The sequence below is a fragment of the Anabrus simplex genome, chromosome 3 (genome assembly GCF_040414725.1).
Source record: "Anabrus simplex isolate iqAnaSimp1 chromosome 3, ASM4041472v1, whole genome shotgun sequence".
Lineage (NCBI taxonomy): Eukaryota > Metazoa > Arthropoda > Insecta > Orthoptera > Tettigoniidae > Anabrus > Anabrus simplex.
This window is the reverse complement of record NC_090267.1, coordinates 485635851-485658729: the sequence shown is the minus strand read 5'-3', so window position 1 is coordinate 485658729 and position 22879 is coordinate 485635851. Positions and strand designations below refer to the sequence as shown.

Here is a 22879-nt window from a genome sequence, read left to right as displayed (position 1 = left end):
TTTTGTTCTTACTTTTGTATAATGTGGAATCTCCTCAACACAGAAACAAATACAAAGAAATTAAATTATTCTTCAAAATTGACGTAGACAATGCGGTAATATTAGGAACTCATGTCCTGCGTGCAATATTTGTGAATTTCTGGTGCTGGTGGGATCATTGTTATGCATGTGATAGGAGATAGTGATAGTACGGATGGTGGAAAGAATGAAGTGCTTGAAAACTCATCGGCGATATCTAACTTGTGTCAAGCAAGAAATGTTCCCTGCGGGGCAGAGAACTTCATTCAAAATGATGAACAACTTACGTCGCACCACATATTCAAGTCAGCTACAGCTCTTCTAGCAGTGAAAAAGGCAGAGAAAGATGAGACTGAAAAAGCAGATGAGCAAAAAGAGAAGATCAAAACAAGATTCGAACCGACAAACAGTCTCACTGTGCTTGTGTGACATAAAGCAATTTGCCATTACATGTAACTCTTCCACTCATCTTGAACTAATGTACTCAGCTCAGGACTGCATTCAGAAAGGCATGATCAGAAAGAAGAGGAAGAATGTTCTTTGTTTGATCTGTGGAGGAAAGCTTTCATATGATTATCAGTCTTTTGTATGCTACAATAACCTCCACTTTTCTGTGGAATCTGAACGTCCCGGATGCAACATTCCATTGTATAAAACGGAATGAATCACAGCTACTCTTCATTAATTTCAGTTTATAATATTGCTCACCCGTTTAACTTAAGTTACGGCACTCAGGAGACTGGAACAGTGAGGAGACCAGCGTGCCGGGTCATAGGTACTCGGATCGAGTCATTCAACCAGTCTCTCGAACTCCAGTGACACTGTGATTGGTGCTAATGAAATACACAGGTGGTGTTGCCTAGTTACCCAGTTTCTTTGTATCCAGGCTCTACAACTTCTTGAATAGCTCTATGTGAGGAGGGCCCAAGTGTTTTATTTCAGATCATAGCAAGACAGTCTTCCTCAAACATTCACTTGCTGATAGCTATTAATTGAGCGATGAGAAGAGTTTACTTGAATAGATTTTGATTGGTTATGATGCAGTGGTAATGAGAAAACTAAGCCTCAAAATATGGAAATGACCAATATGAATAAGATGCTAAACATTTTGTTTAAATTTGTGGACATTTTCTTTAACCCTCCGTTGGCCGCGCCTCATTCCTTAACGCCGCTGGTCGCGGGTGAGCCGAGCGCTCACTAGTAATGTAATATGACTTTTTGAGGCCTTCATTGTTATTATTTTTGGTGTTATTGTTTTAATTTTGATACTTGTTTATTCTTTATCTTTTTGTTGATAGGTTAAGTACAATATTCATTGAAACAGAATACACATAATTATTGCAAACACCATGGTAAAGTACTTCATGTTATACATGTCATTTTTAAATACATTTTTCTTACTATTCTACGTGTGAAATATGTGTTTACATATTTTACAGCAAATAAATAGAAATCTAACACTGCACAGTGAATAACTACAAATTACAATAAAAATTATTGTTGTGAAATGCATACATAATTAACATTCCAATAATTATCAAGTTAACATTATTATGTCATTGATAAATGCTTTTTTTTTTTTTTTTTTTCTTTCCGACCATGCATGCTGTGTTTACTCGGGGTACATTTAGTCACTGTCTTCCATGCCTATCTCAACACTCCCAGAACACATCTGACAAATACTGACAGTGTGTTGCCCACATATTTAGAGCTGACATTTACTGCATCTTGTCATTGTTTTTCAATTATTCTTCTTCGGGCAGTGGGCACATTTCGCCCTAGCTTGGTCTAGTTGTGGCAGAGTTTTCAGCTCTTCTTTTGGTAGTCCATGGTTTTGTTGCATTCTCATTCGAAGATCTGAATGATTGCCACTAGTAGAAGCTCTCCTTGCCGCGTGATTCTTGGTCAGATCTAAAGCCGATGTTTTCAAGAACTTTCTTCGCGTCATCTCTTCATTTATGTTGCTTCGGAAAATGATCTTGGCGTTGATTCCTCCTATATCCAGTAATGTGAAAAATATACGAAGAGGCCATCGATAGCAAACCCTTGCTACGGTGTACAGAGTTTTCAGCTTGTCTACTACGTCCACCCCTCCCTTGGGAAGGACCCCCTGTGGGTGGGGCGGTAGAATAACACCCACGGTATCCCCTGCCTGTCACAAGAGGCGACTAAAAGGGGCCCGTGGGCTCTGAACTATGGAGCGTGGGTTGGCGACCACAGGGCCCTTAACTGAGTCCTGGCATTGCTTCCACTTACTTCTGCCAGGCTCCTCACTTTCATCTATCCTATCCGACCTCTCTTGGTCAACTCTTATTCTTTTCTGACCCCGACACTATTAGGTTTGCGAGGGCTAGTAACGCCCTTCGTGGCGCTTGTCATCCTTTGGCCGATATCTTCATTTTTCGAAGTGTTGGATCCCTTCAATTTTTTCCCTCTGATTAGTGTTATATGGGGGATGGTTGCCTAGTTGTACTTCCTCTTAAAGCAATAATCACCACCACCATCCCTTGGTAAAGTTGTAAAACGTAATGACTGCAGGCTTCCTCAAGTCACCAGAAGATTCATCGATCTCTTCAGAATCGTGCATACTTGATATTAGTATTATGTTCCTGTATTTTCATGGCACGTAGGATACTAACAGAGCATCCTCACCGAATGCAAATAGACTAGAGTTCTGTTCCCTTTTCCTAGTGTTCACAATTTCTAGTGGGATTGCAGTCTTGTTCTTTCTGATGGTAGCGACAACAGTAAGATTGACATTTCTCACCAGTTCATTCACTAGCTCCACTGAAGAGAACCAGTTGTCCATCGTTATGTTGCGCCCAGTGTTTTTTATGGGTTCTGTCAATCTTTTCACAATGGCACTTGGTCTGTTATCGGTAAACGGGCCATCCGGTTGAACTCCAGGTTATTTATTTATTTATTTATTTATTTATTTATTTATTTATTTATTTATTTATTTATTTAACGTATGGCTAGAGATACAGCGTCTATTGTTATAAGATCTACACTATATACGTATGTCCAAATTGTTTATATAGTCTATAGCCTCTGGAGTCGCAAAAGCAAAGTCACTAGCACTGCCATTGTATTTTCTAGTCCTGCATTCTTCGATGATGTGCTTCACTGTCTGTTGTGTAGCGCCACAGTCACACTCAGGCGTTGGGATTCTGTTCCACTGCAGCAGATTCACGGATGTTTTACACATCAGATATGGAGATCTACCCTGGAGTAATTCTGTACTGTATCTAGACCAGGAGACTAGTCGCCTGTTCACCGTTGCTCCCTTAACACACCACAGTTCCCGTGGTTTGTTCGGATCCTGTTCAGTTCGGACCATAGTCTCCGAGGGGGGTTGAAACCACGTGGCGGCATCTTCTTCACAGAAGGCATTGTCAGGCAGTATTTTTCATTGAGTCCCTTCTGCCATTCAACAGAAGTTTGGTAGTTGTTGTTCCACAAGTTCATGACGTTGCTTTCGTCCGTAGGTTTAACCTGAAAGTACCCTACACGTGACCCCTGGGTGGTGTTAAGGGAGCAACGGTGAACAGGCGATTAGATGTAAAGTTTTACCTCCTGGTCTAGATACAGTACAGTATTACTCCAGGGTAAATCTCCATATTTGATGTGTAAAACATCCGTGAATCCGCCACGGCGAAAATCTTGAGACCATACTTTGCTGGCTTCTCTGCCATATACTGCCTGAAACTGCACCGCCCTCGAAAAGACTCGAGCATCTCATCAACTGTGACGTACTCTCCTACGGAATAGCAAACTTTACATCGCTGTAGAAAGCCCTCAAATATTTCTCATATCACTGCCAATTTATCGACAGATTTCCTTTCATTTCTCGTCTGAGCATCAGCAATTCGGAGACATCTCAAAAGTAAGTAAAATCTCTGGTATGACATCACTAGACAAAATATTTCTGGAGCTGTCCCGTCGCTCATAAATCTTTAACATTTTGATGAGAGGACTTCATCACACCGGATAAGTAAGGTAATCCTATAAGAGCCCTGATTTCATTGATGTTGGTATCCACAGCATCCCTCTTCCGAGAATAATTAGCTCTCGTAATGCGTAAGCGAACATTCGTACGAAACACAATTTTCTCCAACACACTGTCTGGGAAGTGGAGAGCCCCAGATTTACGTACTGCCTTCGTATTCTGTGCAACACGTGTGACACCTGCTGGATGAATCACGATGTTTCTTTTCTTCCTACGTTTGTTGGGGCAAGGGGGATGAATATTCCACAAAGTAATGTTGTCACGACCAACATATTGAGGAGCAGGCTCGACTGACTGACCCGGAACGGCTTCGTCCCCAGAAACATCAGATGCGCTGTCGTGATCGCTGTTGGCGTGTTGCTCTGTATCGGAGTACTCGGAATCTTCATTATTGCTTTCATCACCTGACTCCTCTAATAACCAATTACAAATCATGGAATCTTGATTCATGACTTGTAGGCTAATATGATAACAATAATGTGAAAGTTGGGAAAAATGTAACACCAGTGGTCGCGGGTGAGCGACTCTCTCACTTATAATGCACTGTGGTCATTAACAATGCCTGGCTGCTAATGAAAGTCGTGCCGCACCCTTCAACATTGTTGGACTTGCTCAGAACATTCCAAAACTCAGCTACTCGGTGATTAAGAAGTATAGTGCTACTTAGCTTTGCTCGGCACATCTTTAAAAAGGAAAGTGAGCGTCGCGCTCACCCCGCGACCAACGGAGGGTTAAGTACAGTTTCTACTCTTCAGTCAATTACCTTTCTGTATTCAGTGAGACATCTTGGTGGTGGGAGAATATAACATGATTACTTTCATTAAAACTGTTGAAAATTTGTATAACTGTAAACATATTAATGTAAATGTTTTGTTAGTTACAGCAATCTGGAAGTTACAAGACAGTGAACATTATAACTCAGGAAGCATTCGAGAAAATGGCACCTCGTGCTCCACACAAACCAAATCCTGAAGTTCCTCCCCCACCACCACCTTCATTATCACATTCAGCTTTCACATCTGAGGATGATGAAGTGATAGAAGTATCTCGGTCTCTGCCAAAAGAGGTAAGGAAATTATATTTAGTTAAAAATTTAGGCTCGTGTGCAGCATACGTTTACTTTGATTCTTATGTTCCTCTGTTATATGTACAACCTCTTTATACAGCAAAACAAAGATTAAGCCCATGGTGCTTCATGTTCCTCACATTTTCTATTTTATCGGACTTCTTCTTCTTCTTCTTCTCCTGCTGCTGCTACCCTGATACCATATGCACATTCTTGTTTTGAGCGGCTGTATATCAAGTTTTATAGAGATAAGTATATGACTTGATTTGAAACTTGTTTGATCCGTTGCAATACTTAAATGTGCAGTTGCTTAAATAAAAAGAATGGATGCACTCTTGATAACTGTTTTGACCTAGTCCCAATAGCTGGTTTATAAGGGAACCTTTACAGCAATGTCTGGAATTGTAAGTAGTTACATTACTAGACTCATAGACTCTGGCCTCCGGAACTAAACAAGAAAGAAAATATAAATGTGCCCCAAGACTTTGTTCAAATAAAACCAATTGGTTATATGCCTGAAAGAAATGAAGTGAGTCAGGCAGCTGGGTGTTAGCTCTGCGGGTAAAGGCTTTGGGTTGAACCGACAAGAGTCTTGTGGGAACCGGCATGAGCTTGTTTTCTTTCCTTTTCTTTTTCCCTATATTAAATCCTCATTGCTATGAGAGAATTAGACATTACTGTGCACAGATAGTACCATTCCTTGTATTTTTTACTCATTCCATGGAGTTGTGCCCTTGTACTCGAAGAAGGCCCCATTCCATCTGGGCAACTCTAATGACGTCTTGAGAGGGTCTGTGGCGGTTGTGGATGATGAAAAACTGCCGTTTTCAACCTGTCCTGTGCAAGGTCAATGTAGTTCATGTCCGGTGTATTTACCTGACCAGTTCATATGGTAGATACCCACCTCTCATGAAGTTCCTCACAGACGCACCTCAATGAGAGCGAGCATTGCCATTAGTGAAAATGAATTTAGCACTGTATTCACCCCCCCCCCCCCCCAGTGGTTATACAAATGGTTTTAAGAACTTCATCGGTATATTGTTGGGCAGTTAACGTCCCTCGAATTGGTATCAGAGGTGTACGACGGCCATACATAATCCCAGACCAAAACATTGCACGACTACCCCCGAAGTTATGCACCTCTTGAGCATGTTAGTACTTCTACCATCCTTTATGCCTTCACAACCTTTGTCATCGTGTATCTGGCCTAAGTGTATTCGCGTTCCATCTGCAAACGTGACATGCCGTTCATCCGACCCTGAATTAAGATATTTAATAACCCATCCAACCTCTCAGCACGATGACAATTCCCTAGTGGAACATGTCGAATCAGTCAAAATATCCTTAATTGGACACTACTCGGCTGATTGCTACATTTTGTGCAGATACCCTCAGGAATAATGGTTGAGCAGTTGAAGTTTGTTTCCTCCGCTATGACGCAGTTGTACCGATCTCGACGTGACATTGTCCCCCTTGCTTTGTCAGTCACATCATTGGTCCATGTTTTTGACACTGCACTTGGGCAATCTCTTAAATGTGTGAGCCTGCTGCTTGTGTACGTCCACCCTGAATTAATTCCACAATTCCTGAAATTGACACACACTAGCTAAAGCTTCTATTGCACTGTATACACTACTACTAACAGTCTTCACCTGAAATGGCATAGTTCTCCCCAGGCTCAACACAGTAGGCAGCGATCGGCTGTATTGTATACAAGCATTTGAATTATTGTGTGTACACAGTTCTCTCTGCCACTTACAACAGGACTACACATGCCCTACCACAATATTCCTAACCTTTTTTTGAGGTGTATATAAATTCTTATAATAACTTTTATATTCCTATTTTTATGTTTGAACATTTGCTCTAGTGCCAATTCAGTTAAAATTTTAAAATCTGTTAGTAAGCTTACAAATAAAAGCTTTAAAATATATAAGCAAATGTTCTTTTTGTCTTCAGCTAGTAGAAAGATCACTAGCTCTGTTTATAAACCTGTTGAAGTTGTATACTATCAAGTTTTATACCAATATACTGTTTTAATGAAGATTTATGTAGAAATTGCAATAATTTATTTTCCCAGGTTATATACAGAATGCTTTTGTGTATACTATACTCTTTCGCATATTTGTACCTGGGTAGATCAAATGCATCAGTACTGGCCCACAAATGTACACTTATTTGTGGGTTATCGTAATATGCCACATATTAAGTATTTCTTGTATTAGGTTCATGATCTTATAGTTTGTATGTATAGGAAACAGATGGAGAGTAGCAACTTACCATGTAAGCACATGTGTAGAAAACCTACCAGTACAAATTTTTGGACTGCAGCCTTTGTCATTGTGTGTGCTAGGATGGCAATGAATTAAGAAATATACGTAACCTTGGAATGTGGTATGCAAGAAGAAACAGTTATATCATGAGTGTCATGATGAAAAACCAGCTTCTCGTTGGAATGTCTATTTACGGGCCTGTATGAAGGTAAAAATAGCTGTGACCACAACAATAGTCGCTCAGTACGTGATATTTATGAGAAACCGGACGTGTGAAGGTGAACGTTACGTCTACCTACCCAAACAAGATGTCTCAATCTGGAAGACATCCAACCTTTTTGTAACATTGGCATAGAAATGACAAGTTTGCTGATTGACTGGTAGAAAGCGAGGAGAATGGTGGTGAGCCTACTTTGAAAAAATCTTGTCCGAGAGATTTCCCTATCCACCAATCCCAAGCATCAATGTTGTTGAAGGATTCATCACACAAACTGGGGTTGTCTAAGACTAAATGTAACCAGGGAAAAACGGTGGGTAGATGGTCGTGTAGCAGAACTATGGTTCTTTCTTCAACTGTACTATTAATGAGGAGCAAGCACTGAGCTACCAACTGCAGAACATCAATGTATCCATCTTTGGAAAGATAGAAAGTATTAATTACCACCCAGCCCAACTCCTGTTAAACAAAACCAATTTGAAATATTGTTCAGACCAAAAGAAAAAAGAAAACTTTATTCCTGAAACATTGCATGATCATCATGGTGAATCAGCCCCAGTTTCCCATGTGCAATGAATGAGCGCTCTCCATTTATTTCTGTCCATATAGGTGTCTTCTTCCATAACCTGCTACAAATCCATATCTTGTCCAGGTAGGATCATTTCTAAATATGATCGATCCATCTCTTACTTGGCTGACCTCTTGGCTCTTTTGCGTGCCTTCGAGTTCCTTCTCACACTCTAGCTGTTCTTTGTTGGGTCCATTCTTTTGAGATGACCAAGCCATTTCAGTCTGGAAATTGCAGCATACCAAACAAAAAACCATATGGCAGATGTCTTGCAAGAAGAGGGAGGCTTTCATCGCATACCACATGTCCTAATTTCACTGCTACTTTGTGAACACTGTTTCCTATAGTGCCGGGTCAGTTAGGTGCAACAGCCTTATGCTCTGCCAAGAAGAAGCGTCCAAGTTATTGAAGGAGTATCTAATAACTTTGATTTTACCGTTGGTAATCCATCAGAGCTTGGCCATATTCCAGTTTCTGTTGGTGATGGATGCTGTTACAGTAGACCTGTGCCTACTGATGCTCTTCACCCAGACATCATTGTGTTAGCTACTGAATAATTTTCAGAACTTGAAATTACTTATTTGCTGGCGTGGCTAAACGGTTAGCGTGCTGGCCTTTGGTCACAGGTGTCCCAGGTTTGATTCCCGGCAGGGTTGGGAATTTTAACCATAATTGGTTAATTCCCCTGGCACGGGGACTGGGTGTATGTGTCGTCTTAATCACCATTTCATCCTCATAACGACGCGCAGGTCGCCTACGGGAGTTGGATCAAAAAACCTGCACCTGGCCAGCCAAAGTCCTCGGACACATCCCGGCACTTAAAGCCTTACGCCATTTCATTTCATTCTTTGCTGGCTTACTCCAAATTGAGGTCATGTAAAATCAGGTTTATACTGTAATTTATTCAACAAACAGGAGCACTTTCCTGATGTAACAAAATGTGCCATAATCAGCAAAAATCTTTTCTCAAAGGAAGAGTTCCAAAGGAAAATACATCTGCAAATTCACCCGTGTGCTGAGAGTTCCGAAATGGTATAGTAGAAGGGAGGTGAATTAACTTGTCAGCATAGTATCGGCATCAGAGCTGTCATAAAACAGATGGTGGGTTGACACAGTCAGCATTGGTGCAAGTCAGGCGGATGACGCTGGCGATCTGACCCAAACTTGGCAGGTTTGATCCAGGCTCAGTCCGGTGGTATTTGAAGATGGTCAAATACGTCAGCCTTGTGTCATAGATTTACTGGCACGTAAAAGATCTACTGTGGGACTAAATTCCAGCACCTCGGCATCGCCAAAACCTGTAAAAGTAGTTTGTGGGTCATAAAGCAAATAACATTATTATTATTATTACTATTATTATTACATTTAGCGGAAGCTGTTGCGTGGTAATCATTTCTTGGTTAATATATTTTACTGCTGTCTGCTATATGTTTCATTTACAGTTGTTTGTGATTTAATTTGGTTTAGGTTCCTGCTCCATCAGAAGCTAGCACTTCACAAGGAAGTAGAAATCGTAAGGATCATCATCGCAAGGCCTCATCACGTTTCTTTGCTGTTGTGAAGGATGAAGCTCCTCCTGATGTTCGTACTCCTCGTAAGCGTAAGACGAGGCATAGTAGTAATCCTCCTGTTGAGCATCATGTTGGATGGATTATGGATGTTCGGGAACACCGGCCTCGAACTAGCTCCATGAGGTTAGTTGCTTTATGTAATTTCTTTGAGAAAGGTGAGCTTACTGGTATATTTGCATCTCTCTCTCTAAATGAAGGAATACCAGTTATCAGCCAGAGCAAACTTACAGTACAATAGGTTGACCAGCTCCAGCAAACAGCATGTGGTGGGATACCCATCCAAGTAGTTTTTATGTCCAGTATTGTGGACAGAGCAGAGGATCTGATGTTTCAATGCCAGGAGTAATATGCCACACTTCATAACACCTATTTACAAGAATGGGAGCTGTGTCACTTGCTGGTATCACACGTGCATGAAATATTATATTTATGTCATTGATATTAGTATTGAAAGTTTTGTAAAGAGAGAATTGGAGGCATTTTTTCATACTGTTGTTAGGATGATTCAGTTGCTGAAGTAAATTTTGTCTTTTTTAGCAGCAGTGCTGGAACTAGTCCGAATGAAGGGTATTTGGCTGGAAGCTATGGCAGTACACCCCAGTCATTGCCAACATTCCAACACCCTTCTCACTCTCTGCTAAAAGAGAACAATTTTACCCAAGAAGTGTACCACAAATACCACTCCAGGTGTCTTAAAGGTAAGTTGCTAACAATATTCTGTAGACTCGGAGATGAAGTTTCCACGGTGTGTAGAATTATTTAGTTTATTTTCCGGGTTGAGCCCTGGTGTTGTTTTCTGTACACTACGTACAGTTTGCCGATGTTTCAAATACATTGCAGTATTCTTTGTCAAGGCGACTGAAATAGCCCTACTCGATCCGCTAAAATAGCCCTACTCGATCCGAGGTAATCAGTCTCCCAGGCAGCAATCATACTACAAGGCTGGTTCCTGACCTTGGTCTTTTATATCCTAGCCTTTTTGGCCGACTTAAGCCCCCTGACTGTCTTGAGAATTCTGGAAGGTATGTGTCACAGCCCGGTAGTGGGGCTTGCCTGTGCCGTTAGGTAATTAGAGGTTCGACCTGCGTGTTTACGTTGTGGTATGTATGTCTTGAACTATGTATGATAGGCATCTATAAACCATACCGGAAGCCAGCCCGTTATCTACCACCAGTAAAAGTGACAATAGAACTACAGGCTCCTGGAGACCACATTGAATGTAGCTGCGGAACATGCTATGTTGGTGAAACAAAACATCTGATCTCCACCCGCCTAAAAGAATATATCCATCACACCAAGAACCAAAACACACGTATTTCAGTGATAGCCAAGCATTCCTATGAAACAAGGCATGGGATGTCATTTGACAAGACCAAGATCCTAGCAGCTATCCCTTGGAATCTCGACAGGAAAATACGCGAGGCTATCGAAATCAAGAAACATCCTAACAGTACCTTCCAGAATTCTCACGAGACAGCCAGGGGGCTTACATCAGCCAGAAAGGCTAGGATATAAAAGACAAAGGTCAGGAACCACCCTTGTAGTGTGATTGCTGCCTGGGAGACCAATTACCTCCGATCGAGTAGGGGTATTTCAGTCACCTTGACAAGGAATACTGCAATATATTCGAAACGTTGGGAAACTGTACGCAGTGCACTGAAAACAACAACACAGCTCAGTCCGGAAAAAAGTCTAAATAATATTCTGTAGATGTTAGTACAGTAGAAGTTTCCTATAGCGAGTACGGTATATAATGAGAACCTCGTTATAGTACGGTATGTAATGAGAACCCCATTATAATGACAGTTTTTGTCCATCTCTTCAAAATTTCTATATTAAACTGTTTATTATCCTTCGGTTACAGCGAGAGCCCTATCACTGACTCATCCGTTATCACCAGCGATTAAGCATGCAAGAATTTTCCCATTACCGATATTTATGCACCCAGTCATTATACTTCATGTGATCGATCCTCTTCGGTATCGTTTTCTCGCTATGTCCACTAGCGAGCTCTCTCGTCGACATTTGAAGGCAATGTGGGAGTCAATCAGTAATACTCATAGACTGCTGCTCCGTAAATAAAAATGAAAGAGAACGTGTTTTTGTATCCAATAACAGCTGTTAACTCGCTAAAGATAAGGGTTGAATAAACGATCGCTTAATGTTAAAGCTATATACTGCAATTAACCCTCTTAGTGCCAAGCCATTTTCTGAAATTCTGGCTAAGAATGCCAAGGTGGTTCTGCAGACTTTCAGAGAAATATTAATTAAAAATTGATTTTGTCAAATATATGCATTATTCTTGCAGTATTATATAAAATATACTTCTGACTTTACCAAGAAATGCTTATAAATTTGAAAAACATCTCCAATGTATTTTTAAATTGGCAACAATATAACAATTGTTAATTTTCATTTTTATTTTTAAGTTTTAGTCTAATTTTGGAAATACAGTTTGTAACATTGCCTAAATCCAAGAACATAGGTAAAATACACATACAATTCTAAACAAAACAGCGTAATTGAAAATTTAATTAATTTACCTACAACCACCCCAAAACGTATTTTTAAAAAATCTGCACTCACCATTTTCCTCACTGAAATTTTTGTTCCACTGTCAATCGTACCTGGCATTGAACAATAATTTAATGCATAACCCTTTTGGAGTACACAATAATTATTAGTGAAAACAATGATCATATTTCAACAATATACACCCTTAAAAATTACAATCAGAAATGCTTTCATTTCCAATAGAGAAGTAGCCCGCCAAACTTTAACCCTTGATTGTGGTGAAAACGCATATATTGAGATGAATTGTTGGGCATACGTATTTGTTTCATTAGCCATCAAATTTATCAATGAATTAGTGAACTGAAAATAATCTATTAGAGGGGCGTTATGTGGAGGCGCATATTTAGGCCCAGCGAGTTCCATGTAAATGACGGGAGTGGTAGGCCTATCGAACTGGTTCGGAAAAATTTCTCGGAAACAAACATTAGCATTCACATTGCTTTCATTATTATTGTCATTATCACTCGCATCATCCATAGCTCCATTATTATTGTCACTTTCTGAATCACTCAGAACTGGTAGTGAATTTTTAATTGGTTCCACGGACTGCAATTGAGTACCTACTAACCTGAACACCCGATGTACTGGGGCCAGAATAGCACTTCCTTTTCGGTACTGGTGATAATGGCGGTGTTCCTGGTATCGCATCACTATCAAAATCACTTTCCGATTCTAATTCATCTGCTATTATATCATTTTCCTCTAAATATGCTATTAGCTTATCGTCATCCACGCCGGCAACCAAACTATCTCTACTAGAGCTCGCCATGTTGTCAACAACTCAGAGCCTGTGAACATCACAGATTATTAACTCCCTCCGTTCGTGTCAAAGATCTCCAAGGCCAAAACTACGCCACTCTCGTGAAAGCTTGAAACCTCAGCTTTCTAACGGAATAAAACACCCAGAGGCATCTGTTAGCAGAAGCCGTTAAACACTAGGAAATCATCGCGCCGATCCAGTCGGCTCTGGCACTTTTCGCGTGAGGAGCAAAAGCCGATCTGATCGGCGCGTGGCACGCAGGTGGTTAAGTAAGAATGAGATACACGTCAAGATATGGCAAAGTGTGTCATTGATTACAGAGGTTAGTTTATATTTTCTCATGTCTGTTGAAATACGGAAAGGCAATTATCATATAAATTTATAGCGAGAAGGTTTTCTCTACTGGCACTTGAAGTATGTTTTCATCATACATATAGTACGGTTAGGTTAGGTGACGCTGTTTGAAAAAGAAAACTGAAACGTTTGCCACAAAATGGGATGGATCATCTTCGATATGGTATAGTTTTCTCTCTATGTGCATTTGCGAGCTCTCTCGTCAACATTCAAAGGTGATGTTGGAGTCGATTAGTAATATCCGTCGACTGCTGTTCTCTAAAGAAAATTTGAAATGAAAGGGATAACATGTTTCTGTAATAAATGCGTAAATAATGTGGCCATTTGCAGTTGTTAACTCATTCAAAATAAAGGCTGAAGTAAACTGTCTTTTTTAATTTTAATGTTATATACTGAAATTAAGTAAGAATGTGATACACCTCAAGATATGGCGGAGTACATCATTGATTTCAGAGGATAGTTCATATTTTCTCGCATTTAGTTATTTTATCGCGTCTAGGAGGTTATTGTTTCTCTGTATGCGTTAGAAATATGTTTTATCATGATACACATACGGTTAGGTAATGCCGTTTGAAGAAGAAAACTGAAATGTGTTTGCCACAGAAGCCTCTGGAGTGATACCATATCTCTCTGAATCCAAGACGGCAATTTTTTCTCAGAATCTCATGTAAAAAATCGAGGGTCGTTTTGCATTTGCGGCCCGACAGTAATGAACACCTCTGGCAGGTACCGCAGTATCCATGCTGTTTCTTTTCACCCGCACGCGCACTTTAAACTCGTTGACAATAAATGACCGCCTCTTTATCATACATCGCTAGCTGCGGCGACCGGTTGTACATTGTCTGTGTGTAACATCACTGGATCTCGGGAAATAGTGAAGAGAGAATGACATTCTATTATCCTCTACAAAAACGTTTCTCAAATCTACAGAATGGCATCAAAACATTCCAGCCTTCGAATTCTTAGAAAATACACGGCTACTCTGTTAACAGAGTTATAATGCATCTACTGTACCTGACGCTTGGTAAAATTAAGTTTGATAGAGAGCAGGAATATTTTCGCGATGGATCATCGTAAAGATGCGTGGAACAGGTATTGCCGGCAAATTTTCAATGTCTCGTCGGGTTTTTAAACCTGCTGAAATAAAGAATAATTGTGTACAGCTGCAAAAAATACGGCATAACTAAAGCAATGTTTGGCGTCTACAAATAGTCTAAAAAAGCGTACTGTATAAGAAAGGCTTTCATATTATTTTACAAAGCACTTTTTAAGCCTGATTTTTTTTTTTTTGGAAGGAAAAAGTGAGGGTTGTCTTGGATTTGGAGAAATACGGTAATTGCAAGTGATAAATGTCATTATTGAGCCGTATTGAAGATCCTGTATGTAGGATGCTAAGTAGTTTGTTACCTATTCAATACAATATAAATTTTAAATATTTAGGAATTTATCTTTATTTCCATATGAGATATGTTTCGCCCTTCTTTGAAGGCATCATCAGTCATAGTACTACCTCAAGGCATAAATCAGGTACCTGATATATACTGTAATTAAATTGTAAAGACTAAGATATAATATTGTCATATTACAGTAGAGATTGTCAAGAGAAAAACAAATGTTCTTTGATTATACAGATATCAGTATATCAGCCGTTGGCTGTAAATTACCAGTTGTGGAGGATAACAGCGTCAAAATGTTAGGGTATGTCCTACAAAGGATGACTTGACATTCCTAATCACCATTACTTCCTAAAAGGGGTTACAATTTTATTGATTGGTAAATTTCAGTTCTTTGCTGGCAGCCATTTTGTTTACAAGCGAATCACAAAGTCTAGAGATATCCCTCTTCAAACTAATATTACCGAGCACACTATCGATAAATATTAACAAAGCATATAACATTGCAAAGAAAGAGTCCCTGCATAAATCACAAATGCAACTCTATCTGCCATCTCTTGAGGAAAAGTTGAATTACGTTGTAAAGTGAGACAACGGAACAATTCCGTGGTTCAGCATTTGGTCCACCAACACAAAGCTAGGAGCGGTTCCGTGGCCCGGGCCCAATGAGTTAAATATGATTTCGTTACACAACGTTGGATATGCCGTTTCTCACGAAATACTGTACTTTAAAGGACGAGAAATCGCTGCTGCACATGGAATCAGTGTCTCGGATTTGAAGGTTAGCCGAGGCATGATGATTAATTTTATGAAGAGAAATGGACTTTCTCTTCAACGAAGAACAACATTATGCCACAAAGTGCCGAATGATTTCAACCAAAAAGCAACCGATTTTCTTCGCTTTGTGATTGAGAAGCATAAATTGAAAGAATATTTTTCTCTCCCAAATTGGAACAACAGGTCAGGGGACGTTGAGTGTTAGCGCATGTGCTAAAGGAAGCGAAAAAGAATGATGTACTGCAATGCTTGCTGTAACAGGTTCTAAAATGAAAAAATGCCTAAAGTAACATTTTCGTTAGGGACCCATGTTCGTATCCAAGAAGAAGTGTGGGTGGACACGTCCCTTGTACAAGATTGGATACGAACGATTTGGGGAAATAAATCAGGGGTACCTCCTTTGATGCCGTCCCTTCTCTTGTTGGACAGTTTTCTTTTTTTGCCAGTATGCCATTATTATGTACTTGAATTTTACTTTTTTAGTATATGTTTATTTCGCTTCAGGTCGTATTGTCAGCTCGTAACAGGGAGGAATTTTACTCCATATGACGATTAACCGCAAATGAGTTGAACCAATTGCATGTATATTATATTTGATACATCTTTTAGAAGTAAATTAACTGTGAATTTTTTTTAAATATCTGAATTCGTCGAATAATTTACGCATACAAAGTTTTCACCTGTATTTTTCGTCAAAAAGTGGTGCAGTAATACAAAAGAACTGAATGGCCAATCATTCGTCTATGTCAGTTGAGCAGTAGGTGTACCACGCAATAAATCTGATCACTACTTTCATTTGAATTGTCCTGTGCCTCCAACTTCTCCGCTACCGGCATGTCGTCATTCCAAATGACTTCATCTTCACTGCCGTCTTGTTAGCCATGCATTGAGAACATTCAAGGTCCCGTCTTTTTTAAACTAGTTTTGAAAATAGTTCGTTCCAGACTATTCAGTCCAAACAGTAAGAATCTATTCCCAAGTGGTTTCTGGAGATCGTCTCGATATTTTCATTTGGTGTATGTGTAGCAGAACCCACCCTTTCTGTAGAAAGTGTGCCAAACCATCAGCTGATAACTAGCGTATGTTACGAGTTGTACTTCCGAATGTAACATAGTGACTGGAAGCGTTCAAAGCATATTTTATGCTTGTTCTCTACATTTATCACATCAGGATTTACCTAAGGAGCTGTAATTGAGATGAGAGACCACATCGTTTAGGTTAGGTATGCTATCAAGTGCCCGGATAGTGCCAGATGTCCACGACGGGAAGAAAATAAGTAACAGGAAAGTTTGCCGCGTTTATGGATATCTACAGGTGTGGTGGCAATGAGTTTTATTATTATAATGTTTAATTTCATTTGAGCGTTGTCTCCACGTTTTTATAACGGTTCTCTGAAAATCGTTGAGCGAGGACGTAACTTTATAATACAGTAGAAGTCATTCTCATGAACGTTCTGCAGGAGTTTGGAGTGGATGAGAAATCTCTGGCCATAACTCGGCAATCTCTTACAAACACTTTTTCTCAAGTCAAATTTATGGGCGAACTCTCAAATCCATTTGAGATAAAAACGGGTTTGAGGCAAGGAGACAGCCTTTCTCCACTACTCTTTAATTGCATTTTAGAAAAAGTTATTAGGGAATGGAGGCTGAGAATGACTGAAATTGGAATGAAGAATGGGGTAAAGATAGGTTGTGGAAAAAATGCGATGATGTTGGATTGCCTTGCCTTCGCAGACGATGTCGTTCTTATTACAGACAACCTTCAAACAGCCAAGAAACAAGTCGAAGAACTACAAAATGTTGCAGTCAAAACAGGGTTAAGAATCTGTTTCGAAAAAACAGCATTCAAGGATTCTATAAAAAAAGGCGACAAGGACAGACTTGTTACCTTGTATGGGGATATCCAGCGTGTGCAAAAATTTAAATACCTGGGAGAAATACTCACCCCCAATGGAGATGAAAAGGAGGGATTAAAGGAGAGGGTGAGAAGGATGGAGTTGGCATTCAGACTATGTCATGACACCTATAAGTCCAAGTCTCTCTCAGTTCAGGCCAAGTTAAAATATTACTGCACAGTGGTTAGAACAGAGTGCCTTTATGGAGCAGAAACCTTGACGAGGATGGCTGATCCAGTCCTTGAAAAAAGAGAAAGAAGATTCTTGCGAAAAATCTTAGGCCCTAGAAAGTCGACGAGTGACCCAAACACATTCCGGTTAAGATCGAATTTGGAGCTCTACAAGACAGTGGAAAGAATCACAACTGTGATGAGAAAAAGGAGACTGACGTTTTATGGACATATCAAAAGAATGAACCCTGAGAGATTGGCCAACAGGATACTTCTTCTGCAGGAAAGGTGGAAAAAACAACCGGGATGGCTTACACACGTGCACAATGACTTGGCAGAAATAGGTATCAAGGAGGAGGATATAAAAGAAAGGACATCATTTAGGAAGAAGATTGAGGGATGCGTCTGAAGAGCAACATGCGAAGCCACGGAACATCTCGGTGGAAGAACGAGCAAGAAAAGAGCAACATGCAAAGCCACGGAACATCTCGGTGGAAGAACGAGCAAGAAGAAGTCAGACTCAAGAATCTTCGGCGAGAGTGTAAAGAGAAGGGTATCAGTCTGCATGACAAAAGGAAGATTGTGTAAACGTGGCCCACAGGTGGCCGTATCGATTAATAATTATAATAATAATAATAATAATAATAATAATAATAATAACAGTAGAAGTCCGCTATAGTGAGTACGGCTTATAACAAGAACCCCGTTATACCGACAATATTTTGCTGTCCCTTCAAAATTCCTATATTAAACTGTGTATTATCCTTTTAGATGTGCTACCTGGAATGTACAAGGTATCTCACACAAAGATGACCAGCTGGACGACATTCTCGCAAAAAAAAAAAAAAAAAAAAAGACATTTTAATTGCAGCAATTTCAGAAACAAAAAGAAAGCTTCAGGGATCAAAAGAGACAGTAAATTATTTACAGTTTTACAGTGGGGTTGACAGAGATACTAGAGCACAGGCGGGTGTACTGCTCATGGGACACTAAAGATTAAGATCAAGAATTGATAGCTATACTTTTTGGAATGAAAGGATTATCCAATTAAGACTAAAACTATTCAGGGGTTATCTTACAGTTATAGGGGTATGCGCTCCAGTGGAGGACAGTTCAAACGAAAGCGATGGGTTCTATAATGATCTGCAAAAGATATTCAATAAAATTAACAAACAAGATATGCTATTATTACTGGGAGACTTCAATGCCAGAGTTGGTAATGAAAAAATTCAGAATCACATCGGAATCCATGGAGAAACAACCCGTAATAACAATGGAACGAAATTAATAGATTTCACTGTCTTCAATCAGTTAAAGATTATGAATACAGTGTTCCCATACAAGGACACCCACAAGTATACGTGGTCTGCACGAAATCAGAAATCTATTATAGATTATATAATTTGTAATGGTAAATTGGCAGATTTAGTCTTGGATACAAGAGTCTATCGAGGCCCTGAATTGGAAACTGATCACTATCTATTAGTAGCACCTATTCGTCTGAGGCCTAGATGGTATAAAAGAAACAAACAAACAACACAAGAAATTAAAACTTCTTACAAGGTTAACCTATTAAGAGACCCCAGTATAAAATGGCTGTACCAGAACAGACTTAATAAACTTCCACAGATGACACCAGTTAGTGACAACGTGGAAATGGAGTGGTCTAATTTGTGTTCAGTTTTTAAGCAGTCCGCTTCTGAGAGTTTGGGAGATAAGACAAAATGGCAGAGGAAAAAGGGTTTAAGAATCTGGGATGAAGAGATTGAAAAAGTTATTTCAGACAAAAGAAAGGCTTATAAATTTTTTTTGTCAACTGGCAAATTAGAAGATAAAATAGAGTATCACCACAAGAGAGCAATAGCAAAAATGGGAAGTGCGGAAAAAGCACAGAAAGAGTTGGGAAAACTTTGTTTCACAACTGGAGACTGATATAACAAGACCACAACCACAGACCTATAAAATACTCAAGAAACTAAATAATGATGTAAAAGAAGATATACGCATTAATGCAATACCTCTAACGGAGTGGCTCATTTATTTTTGGAACCTTTGGAGAGGTCAAATATTGCGCCATTTCTTCTGCCAACATCTCTTAACAAGGCTTCGGAAACCATTACCAGAGGTGCCAACTTTGAAGTAGATTATCAGTAATCGGCCTCCGTCCCCCAGAAAAATTTCGAGTCATGTCCAAAGCATGCTCCTTCCTTCTTGATAATGACACCCCTTTTGCCCTTCCCTCTAGCAATCTATCCAAAAGTATATCATATTACACAATAACATTTGCACGCAACCTGTTGGTTCTGTGATAAAACATTCCTTGTAGCTTGTTTCTTACGCAGCAGCTGATTTTCAGTGTAGTTTTTCTTGAAGCATCCTTCCCACTGTGATGACATTTTCGTTTTCTGAACCATAAGCGACTCCCGCTTAATGTAGGCCTCACTTCTTTCTCAATATTTCCGTCAACTGTCAGGTGCACTTAACACAGCAAATACAACATTACTGAAGGATTTGTAGTGGAGAAGAGCGGTGCCTGAGTGCCTTCATTCACAATGAATTTTACAACGCTTATGGGTAGCAAAAGGAAGTCACGATCGAATAAGTGTCGTTGCCAACTCACAAGCATTGAAATAAAGACGGTTTAGGAGAAAGACTCGAAAGGACTGAACATTTTTCCTTTTCTTTTGTTTCCGTCGAAAATTATTTTTTCGTGATAATGTTAGCTTTTCCGTAATAATTTCCCCTTTGACCGTAACTCAGTAATCGTGAGGTGAAATCCGTAATTATTACGGATAATCCGTAATAGTTGGCACCTCTGCATTACACTCGAAGAACTGGAGCTAACACTCAGAAAACTTAGAAATGGAAAAGCATCTGGAGAAGATTCAATAAATGCAGAATTATTCAAGTATTCCAGTGACATCTTCAAGCAAAGATTTCTCAAATTCATCAATTTAATTTGGAATGACAACAGACCACCAGAGAATTGGCAAAAAGCTATAGTTATTCCTCTTCATAAGAAGGGCAGTGTGAAAGATTGTGGAAATTACAGAGGGATAAGTATACTCAACTCAGGTTACAAAATTTACTCTAATATTGTCAGAGAAAAATTATTCAGGTATTATGAAAATGTGATTGGAAATGAACAACATGGATTTCGAAAGGGGCGCTCATGTGCTGATGCTTACTTTACCTCGAAAACCTTAGTCGAAAAACGCAGGGAATTTAACTTGGAAACTCACATAGCATTTGTTGATTTTAAGAAAGCCTTTGACCTAGTTAACAGGAACAGACTTCTTAATATCTTAGCAGAAGATAATGTTCCACAACAGTTAATAGATAACATATACAACATGTACAGTGACAACCTTATTGCAATGAATGGAAACCGGTCAGCAGAGGTGTGAGACAAGGTTGTGGACTTTCTCCTTTGTTGTTCATAATCTATATGAACAACACAATACAGGAATGGAGGCATGAAAGGCATGGATCAATCCCAGTCAGCAGATATCTCACACATCTTGATGCCATACTCTTTGCTGATGTTGCATTGGTAGCATCATCAGAAGATGATCTTCAATGGTCAGTATTTAATCTCCAGAAAGTCTCTTCAAAATTCGACATGATCATTTCACCACAAAAGAGCAAAATAATGGCCTTTAAGGGGAAGGACCCTATCCCGAGTAAAATCTGTTTAGATAATAAAATTTTGGAAAGAGTCAATGAATTCAATTATCTGGGATACAATTTATCTTACCAAGGGGAAATTGATATCTCTGCAAAAATAACCAAATTTACCAGAACAACAGGAATCATAAATCATCCATGAAGCCATCTCTTGTCCAAAAACACACTCGCTTACGTCTTAACACTTTAGCCAGACCAACCCTTTGCTATGGCAGTGAGGCATGGACAATAAGAACTCAAGACATTTCCAGAATTACAGCACGTGAAATGACGTTCATGCGCAGAACAGCAGGCTATACAAAATGGGATCGTACAAGAAATGAAGATGTGCTTAAAGGACTGAATGTGAAATCGGTAATCAATTACATCTATGATTACCAAGAAAACTGGAAACGTCATGTTCAAAGGATGGAATCTGGAAGACTACCAAACGAGATCCTACGCTATCAACCAAGAGGACAGAGATCTATAGGATGTCCAATGAAGCGATGGAAAGAAAATGCAAGACCGTATCGGGCCACATGGCCCAGTACTTGGAAGGATGATGATGATGATGATTATGACATAACCTCTCCTGCCCAAAGGCCAACCTCACCTTCCCGAGATGAAGAAACCTGTTCCCACAGATGAGGCCCTGTCGACAGAGTCACGGCGGTATAACCGTTACATCCATTATGGAGGAAATGCTGTGATTTCAGCTAGTCCATTAGCTGAGAGGTGGCAGCCCCACTTCCTTCAGGCTAGCAACCCTTCGGAAGGACATTTGATTGCTTTCAAGTCTTGCAATAAGTAAAATCCAAGACGGTAACAGGTCACATGGCCCAATACTTGGAAGGAAGATGATGAAGATGATGATTATCCTTTGGTTACAGAGAGAGCCCTATCACTGACCCATCCGTTATTACGAGCGATTAAGTGCGCGCACGCGCGATTTTTTCTGGTATCGAAATACTGCACCCCAGCTCTTTCGTCGACATTCGAAGGCGATGTTGGAGTCGATTAGTAATACGGTACCCAACGACTGCTATTCTCTAAAGAAAATTCGAAATGAAAGAGAACAAGAAGTTTTCGTAATAAATGCGTAAATAACATGGCCGATAGCAGTTGTTGACTCGTTAAAAATAACGGCTGAAGTAAACTCCCTTTTTAATGTTATATACACAAATTAAGTAAGTACCGTATGTGATACAGCTCAAGATATGGCAGAGTACATCACTGATTTCAGAGGATAGTTCATATTTTCTCGCGTCTAGTTAAATTTCCGAAAGGCTATTCACATGTAAATTTTTAGCGAGGATAACTCATTTGTCTATATGCGTTTCAAATCTGTTTTCACACGTATACGGTTAGGTGAGGTGACGCCATTTGAAGAAGAAAACTCTGGAGTGATACCGTATTTCTCCGAATCCAAGACGACGTTTTTTGCTCGGAATCTCATGCGAAAAATCAAGGGTTGTCTTGCATTCGCGGCCTAACAGTAATGAATATCACTGTACTCTTGCGGTAACCACGCTGCTTTTTCTCACTCCCGCAGGCGCACTCGCACA

General features: G+C 39.8%; 1 protein-coding gene across 3 annotated transcripts in view; it reads left to right on the top strand.

The window, feature by feature from the left end:
* larp (La related protein) overlaps window positions 1–22879 on the top strand; it is a 414361-nt gene that overhangs the window by 339332 nt on the left and 52150 nt on the right. For all 3 annotated transcript variants that reach the window (XM_067143616.2, XM_067143618.2, XM_067143617.2), the window contains exons 13-15: window positions 4905–5093; window positions 9619–9845; window positions 10260–10420. In XM_067143616.2, the coding sequence (XP_066999717.2) occupies window positions 4905–5093; window positions 9619–9845; window positions 10260–10420 (577 nt within the window). The remainder of the gene's footprint in view (window positions 1–4904; window positions 5094–9618; window positions 9846–10259; window positions 10421–22879) is intronic.